Here is an 8,432-nt window from a genome sequence, read left to right on the forward strand (position 1 = left end):
GCACTTAATTGAAAAAGTATTTTCAGTAAAAGGATATGGGTCAGGGTGGGGATCCAGTATCCTAGGCCTACTTAATTCTCATAGTTTTTTGCTTGCATTCACCCTCGTTCCCCATAATTTGCACCGTGCACTAATTTTAAGTAAATCTCTTTTAAACCAATAGAGACCACTGTTTTGATGAACAACAAGGTATTGGAATCAGTTTTTGTCATGAAGTCCTCTTTTGGAGATTATAAACATTACTATCTTCTTGGTTCCTGTAATGAATATATACTGAATCACCAATTACCAGAGTAATTGTAATTGTATTCCTCAAGCCATAGATTACTGTACATTTGTTATTTTTGAAACCAACAAAACCTTTGAACCATAGTGCTTACAGGTGAGGAACATGAAGGAATTAAGGCATCAGCTATGACCTATATATAAAAAACTGGTGTGAAAGGTTTTGGGAAATGATAGAGTTAACAGAGATCAAAAGATCTCACACTGGCATGAAAAAGGTAAGTTCACTTCAAACCCCAATGTTTTTAAGTTGAGGGTAAACTTTGATCTGTCAAACTAGTAATAGAAAGAGCCCCATTACATCCAAGGTTAGGGAGGGTGGAATAGAGCCACTCTGTGAGTATTCATGGAGATCTTCCATACCAAATAATCTCTTATTTTCCTGTATCAACTGCCATGGTAGTTGGCTGTTAGTAAAGCTCAGCAACTCAGAGTACACAAAAACCCCAACTTTGGCCCTCTATAATTCTGGAAATACTCAACTGACCAGGATGAAACTCTGGCTTTAGAGGTTTCCACTAAGGGTGCCAAATTTCATCAAAATCTGTTAAGCCATTCCAGAGATCCAGTTATCAGTTTTTGGTGTTCAGGGGATGTGGGTGCAGGGGGTGAGGGTCGTAACATACCTGTGGAGCAATAACGGTAAAAGATACAGCCATGAAACTTAGTTTTTCAGAAAGCTCGTATTCTGGAAGTGTGCCTTTCGGGCTTTGTTTTTTTAAATAATGACATTTTAAAGTTACAGTATGCCATTCAAAGTAGCCACCAAAATTCAAATTTCCTGATGCTCAGTTACTGACTGCTCACAACATCAGAAGAGATGCTGTTTTCTTAATGTGTGTGAATAGCAAGTGGCGTTGGGAGAAGCTGGCTGACTTACTGTCAATTATCTATCTATATATAATACTACAACTCTTCTTAAATGTTTGTTTGTTTGCTTGCACGCTGAAGCACACGATCAAGTGTTAATTTAGTCACCTAGGTCTAAGAAGTACTCTATCTGAAAGCTAAACAACCCCATTCCTTTGTTACCACATTTTTCTCAATCTAGGGCATTGCCATTGCAAAAAAGGACTGAAGTCAAAGCAAAAATGTGATGAAATCACAAAAGGGGTAGTAAAGCCCAGCCACAAGAGACAGATATGGAGGTCAGGGGATACAAAGGAATGCATAGGGCATAGGGCTGTACTCCGCAACCTGATAAGTTATGTTGAAAGTAAAAAGTAGAAGTAGGAGTCATTTCTCAATCATTATGATGCATTGTGCATATTATAATGGCACTCACTTTCTATACTGATTGAGAAAAGACTCCTACTTTTACTTTTCACTTTCATCATAATTTATCAGGTTACGGAGTAAAGCCTTACGCCCTAGCCTTTCCTTTGTATACCCAGACCTCCATATCTGTCTCTTGTGCCTGCTATAGAATTGAATTTAGGCAAGATTAGACATTTTATGACACTAAAAATTACATAAATTAAATCTTTTAACTCCCTGCAGGAACTGGAGAGTCCCTTCAAAATCTCTGGAATCTCAGCAAACCCACTACTGTACAACATAACACGTTTAGTGGTTCTCTCAGCCTGCTCTGGAGTTCTGTCAGATCTTTTAGGATTTAAGCTCAAACTACACAAGATTAAGTTTGAAGAATAAACAGACATTAGGATATACTGTATCTGTAAGTCACTGTTATTTGGAAATGTGATACTAGTCTTGTAATGGTCAGTGTTAAATTTTTATTGGAAGTACTATTCATTTGTAGGTTGAAAGGAGTAGAAGGCCCTTAGTTTGTATTGTTGAGTTTTTATAATTGTTGCATATGTTTGTTATTAGTAACAATCCCCAGTGAAATAGAATGTTTCTGAAGTTCTGGGCATATTTTATTACTAGCTAACGTCTCCATTGCCACACTAGCAAAGCATAGTAGGTAAGGATAAGTGGTGGTGATTTTCATTCAAGACAAATGTAAAGAAGTATCGCCTATACTGTATATGCATTGCTTTTGTTTTTTATTCAGATGAGCATTCCTAAAGCTAAGTTAATATTCTTCCCTTCACTGATAACTCACACAGCTGGAAAAGCTTTTTTAAACATTTTCTTTTTTAATCATATGATTATGACTTGTTTTTGTTTTATAAAGAAAATTTTTAAAAGCATTGTTCTTAGGTTGTAGTGAGAATGGGAAGATCATACTGTAAAGGTTTTACATTTTTTATTGTATTACGTGGGAGGAAGGATGGCAGTATTCTTAAGCTAGGTCATTTGACTTGTGGAAAATGAAAACGTTCATTTCAGAATGTTTTCATTTTGTTGAACATGATAGAGTGATGTGTTGCAAGTATTGCATTTAAGTGTGGGGAGTGATCCATGCATAATAACTTGTTTGAGAAGTGATGTAGAGTTTTGGAATATTTTTAAGCTTCACATTACTCGATTACCTAGATAATAGATTACTAATTGCACTGTTATGTGCAACATTTTTGCTTCCCCTTAATGTGATTGTTGTTTTCAGACTTCGTATGTTTGTGTTCAGTGAATTTTTGTAACTTTTGTATAGCAACTTCTGTCATATAATTTTTGTTGCAAAAGATGCAACAAAGTGATAAGTTGTAGTTTGTAGATGAACTGGTTGCATATATGTTTGAGGGAAAATTTTTTGATAATTGAGTGCATGCATCTTGAGGTGTTCTCCGACCATTCCTGCCAAAATCAATTGATGACATATAACACTATTTCAACTCTTCCTCTGTACCATGGGATTGTGTGAGAACACATTACAGTATCAGCAACATGGTTAAAAATCCTACAGGAAAGAGTTTTATTTGGATCGTTACACCCACATGAGGGTTGAGAGAGGAAGGTGAAAACAGAACACTGGGCTGTTGATGTGTCTGGGTTGTGGGGGAGTCACAAGAGTCCTCCTTTTGTGGTGGCCATTACAAGTTTGTAAGGCTTAGTTGCATTTTACTGCAATTTTCTGGTGATAATAGTGGTGCCTAATGATGTGATATTATGACAAAGTCTCGTCATGGTGAGAGTGAGAAGCGGTTCCTGGGTCCTCAAGGAGTAATGATTATAGTGGTTTTTCACAGCATCTCTTCTATGGCCATACAGCTAGGCTTTCCATGCTGACAAGTATGAAGAAAACACTGTTAATAAGTGTTGATGACCCTCATGTTCATGATGCAACCACGAATGGTGATGATAGGGATAATGGTGGTGATAGAGGCATTAATGCTGGTGAAAAATTTAAAATTAATTTATTGAAATTAGAATGAGTTAATAATAAGGTAAATTATAGGAACAAGATTCTACAAGCAAATATTAAGAAAAGTATCATTGAGGGTTCTAGGTTAAAAAAAAAAAAGATATGCTTTAAGGCAATTTTTAAATTAGACTTGTCTTTATTTGGGAAGGGAGTTGCAGTTGAAATGGATGTCATTGTATTGTGTTCTTGGTATGTGAATAAAATGAAAGACAGTTAAGATAAATGGTACCTCAATTATGTACTGTACTTTACCAGAAATGTGTGTTGTTTGAAGGGCTCTGCTGTGTCAGCCCTTACAGGTTTAGTATCAAAAGTTTAAGTTGAATTAATTCATTTTAAAAGTACCTATTTTTTTGAGTGATATATCCATTAGTCACTTTGTGTGCAGTATTAGAGGGATGTGAAAGACATGATTTGGGAAGTTTTACTAAAGGTAAATAAGCAGAATTTCCTACTGTTTGCATTCATCTGAATGAATTTAGTTGGGATAGCATTGCACCTCAATTTAAAGAAAAAGTTTTTATTCAAAATACTTTAGATGAATTTGAAAATGCCAGGGTTTTTCTAAATATGATGAAGTTATCTTCTGTTTACACATCATCTGGTTAAGACTGATGGGTTATTAGATTTTGCGTATTAATCTTTCACTTTTATATGAATCTTACCCTTTAGGGTATGTGCTTTGTGTGTTTCTGCTTTGGAAGACTGTTTATTTTGTTTTTGTATTCAAAACACAGTAAAAATGGTTTTGAGAGGAATTTCAGAAGTTTAGATGAAGTTGCACAAAATATTTGGCTTTCATGTTTTAGCAACTGTAGGTGAAAAATTTAACTTCACGCCAGTTGTTTTACATTTTGTACTGAGCTCAGTTCCCAGATATTGCAGTAGGAACTGAAAGGTAACAAAACACAAGGTATTACTGTATTACCATAACATGAATTCATGCTCATTCATATTTCATTATGATTTACTCCTGTTATAGTACAAGTAGAATGCCATTGCTGCACTTTATAGATACCTTCAGAAGATGGGTACAGTACACTCTTTCAAAGTATTTAATTTAGCCTATGTGACATTAATGATACTCATTTCTTGATACAGTATTAATTGTATGGGTACATCACACAGAGGTAACACTCTTCTTTTTATATTATTATTAGGACAGACAAGTAATATTAGCAACTTTCACATTTATAAATGAAGGCATGAAGGGAAATGCAGTAATTTTAAGGTAAACTAATCCAAGAACTTGAGACAAGAACTCCAGGTTTCCCAGAAATGTGGCCTGAGGCAGATAAGAGTTATAATCTTTAAATAAAAATATCAAAGGATGGTTAAGTGGGGAATTGTCTGTTTATCTCAGAAATTGAGCACAGTACTTTTGTTGATGGATTAGTTGGTGATGCAGGAAGTTTTCCATGAGCTACACTCTTGGAGGTTTATTTAGTTACTTCCTTGAAGGCCATGAGAGAATTTTTATTATGTTTATGAACTTGTGCTCAGCTTCAAAAATAGAGTTTTTATGTATTTCCCAGGAAGTGTTTGATTTTATTAAACATAAGATTGTATCTGTCTGTATTTTTTGTTACTGTAGGCCTGGCTAGCGACTGCAGTTTTAATATATTTAAGTTTTTTTACTATTTTATTTTTCGTGTATGGTTGAACTGAAATTTCCTTTAAAATCTGTGCTGCAGATCTGACTAGCAAACCTCAATTTGGATTTGACTGCTCAGCTTGCTAATCAGCCTTTTTCCTTTAGCTTGCATTTACTGCTTGTTATCCAGCTTTGTCCTCTTGTGGAATTGCTTTACAAAATTTAAAGTGCTGTTAGTATCAGACATGTTACTTGTTTTAAGTGGGGATATTATAGTTAACCATCTTCTAGTGACTAGTGACATGGTTGTTGTATTATTTTTTATTGCTTTCTGTATTTACTTTGAGGTAGTTATGTAACTTTTTATTGTTTAAGCAACTGAGATTTTATCATTTTCTAAATGAACCTAAAACTATTTTTACACTTTTAATGCAATATCAGAAAGCTCCTAATGCTTTGTGTTTATACTAAACAGATTCTGCTTTTTCTTAAGGAATATAAATAATAGGGCAATTTTATGTTTAAGTGAGTTATAAGTGTTCATGTGATGCAAAATGTGACTTGGTTTGACAGTAGGATGAATTAATGGCTCTAGTTTAACTAAATACCTTTGTGAATGGTGTATAGCCATTTTTTGTAGTTAGTGACCTCAGATGGAGAGGCCAAAATTATTGTAGATAGAGAGGTTTGCATTGATAGGTAGCAAGGATCCTGTTATTAATTTGTTGTCAAAACAATTACCCATTCCAAAAATTTACTCTTTCTCTTGAACAGTGAAATAGTTTTTGTTGCTGTTTAGTCTCATCACCTATTGTTCATGTACTTATCCAGATTAAGTTTGTATTTAGAATAGTTTTAGTTTTTTGTTTTATATTTTTTTAGCATTTTAAAAGTGTACATGCTCACCTTAACAGTACAAGGGCTTACAATGTTGCAAGTAATACTGTAAATAGAGCTGTGCTAGTTGTTTGATTCTCATACTAGATCTAAAACTATTTTTAATTTTATCATCAATGCACTGAGTTTTTTTTTATTGTAAGGTGTCATTTGTTGTCACCATCGTTTTTTGCTACTTTTTTTTTAGTAAGCTAACTTTGTTTCATTTTGGGTTTGAGGTAAGTACATGGTACTTTGTTAAGAATGGAACACTGTATAGTTGAAAATGTATTTAGCATGTGGGATTTTTCCCCTCAGATATAATCCATGACATCATTAGTCTTAATAGTTTTGAAGGTGTCTGTTGTAATAAATTTGCCAGGTAACAGCAGACTACAGCTGTTGAGAGGTTCAGTAGGGGTTTTTTGGAATTTCTCAAATTAACTTTACTATATATATTGTGCATAGGTCTTTCATCATAATCACAAAAACCATCAAATTTGCTGCTTCTTTACCAAAATTCCTACCTCAAAAATTCCATCAAATTTCTCTGTATACTTGCCTCATTTAAAAATTTTAGCTTGTATGTCCAGTAAATTTCCCAATAAGTTGCATATGAAATGGCATATCTCCATCAAATTTTGCTGCTTCTTTCCCATCAAATTTTGCTGCTTCTTTCCCAATATTCCTACCTTTCAAAAATCTCCATCAAATTTCTGTATACCTTGTCTCACCTTTAAATTTCTCAGCTTGTATGTCCAGTAAGTTTCCCAATAAGTTGTATATGAAATAGCTTATCTCCATCAAATTCTACTGCTTCTTTCCCAACATTCCCACCTTTCAAAAATCTCTATCAAATTTCTCTGTATACCTTGTCTCTCCTTTAAATTTCTCAGCTTGTATGTCCAGTAAATTTCCCAATAAGTTCCATATGAAATAGCATATCTCCATCAAATTTTGCTGCTTCCCAACATTCCTTTCCACAAAATCTCCACAATTTCTGTACATCCTTTAAAAATTTAAACAATAAGTTGCATATTATTTCCATCAATTTTGCTGCTTTTCCCATCAAATTTGCTGTACCTTTCAAAAATCTCCATCAAATTTCTCTGTATACCTTGTCACTCCTTTAAATTTCTCAGCTTGTATGTTCAGTAAATTTCCCAATAAGTTGCATATGAAATAGTATATCTCCATCAAAATTTGATGCTTCTTTCCCAACATTCCTACCAATCAAAAATCTCCATCAAATTTCTCTGTATACCTTGTCTCTCCTTTAAATTTCTCAGCTTGTATGTCCAGTAAATTTCCCAATAATTTGCATATGAAATAGCATATCTCCATCAAATTTTGCTGCTTCTTTTCCCATCAAATTTTTTGCTTCTTTCCCAGCATTCCTACCTTTCAAAATCTCCATCAAATTTCTGTATACCTTGCCTCTACTTTAAATTTCTTAGCTTGTATGTCCAGTAAATTTCCCAATAAGTTGCATATGAAATGGCATATCTCCATCAAATTTTGCTGCTTCTTTCCCAACATTCTTCTTTCCCATCAAATTTCTCTGTATACCTTGTCTCTTTAAATTTCAGCTTGTATGTCCAATATTCCTACCTTTCATGAAATAGCATATTTCCATCAAATTTTGTTGCTTCTGTATACCTTTGTCTCTCCTTTTAAATTTCTCAGCTTGTATGTCCAGTAAATTTCCCAATAAGTTGTACATGAAATAGCTATTATCTCCATCCAATTTTTACTGTTCTTTCCCTTTGGGTGAAATTTTTATTTCCCCAACATTCCTACCTTTCAAAAATCTCCATCAAATTTCTTTTTGTATACCTTGTTCTCCTTTAAATTTCTCAGCTTGTATGTCCAGTAAATTTCCTCAATAAGTTGCATATGAAATAGCATATCTCCATCAAATCTCCATCAAATTTTGCTGCTTTTTCCCAAATACTTACCTTTCAAAAAATTTAATTTCTCTTTACTTGCTTATTTCCTTGTATGTCCAACAATATTAGATATTCCTACAAATTTTTCAAAAAATTCTCCATAAAATTTCTGTATACCTTGTGTCTCCTTTTAAATTTCTCAGCTTGTATGTCCAGTAAATTTCCAATAAGTTGTATATGAAATAGCATATCTTTTTCCATCAAATTTTGCTGCTTCTTTCCCAACATTCCTACCTTCTAAAAATCTCCATCAAATTTCTTCTGTATACCTTTGTCTCTCTTTTTTAAATTTCAGCTTATGTCCAGTAAATTTCAATAAGTTGCATATAAATAGCACATTTCCATCAAAATTTTGCTGCTTCTTTCCCCAACATTCCTACCTTCAAAAATCTCCACCAAATCCCTCTTGTATAATTTTGGTTCTCCTTAAATTTCTCAGCTTGTATGTCTAGTAAATTTC

At 33.7% G+C, this 8,432-nt stretch overlaps 1 protein-coding gene across 3 annotated transcripts in view; it reads left to right on the forward strand.

Moving 5' to 3' along the window:
• phtf (putative homeodomain transcription factor) overlaps positions 1-6,514 on the forward strand; it is a 134,707-nt gene extending 128,193 nt beyond the window's left edge. For all 3 annotated transcript variants that reach the window (XM_067109026.1, XM_067109025.1, XM_067109024.1), the window contains one exon: positions 1,786-6,514. In XM_067109026.1, the coding sequence (XP_066965127.1) occupies positions 1,786-1,938 (153 nt within the window). In that variant the 3' untranslated portion in view covers positions 1,939-6,514. The remainder of the gene's footprint in view (positions 1-1,785) is intronic.
• Positions 6,515-8,432: the final 1,918 nt, after the last annotated feature.

This window comes from Macrobrachium rosenbergii, chromosome 9, assembly GCF_040412425.1.
Source record: "Macrobrachium rosenbergii isolate ZJJX-2024 chromosome 9, ASM4041242v1, whole genome shotgun sequence".
Classification (NCBI taxonomy): Eukaryota; Metazoa; Arthropoda; class Malacostraca; order Decapoda; family Palaemonidae; genus Macrobrachium; species Macrobrachium rosenbergii.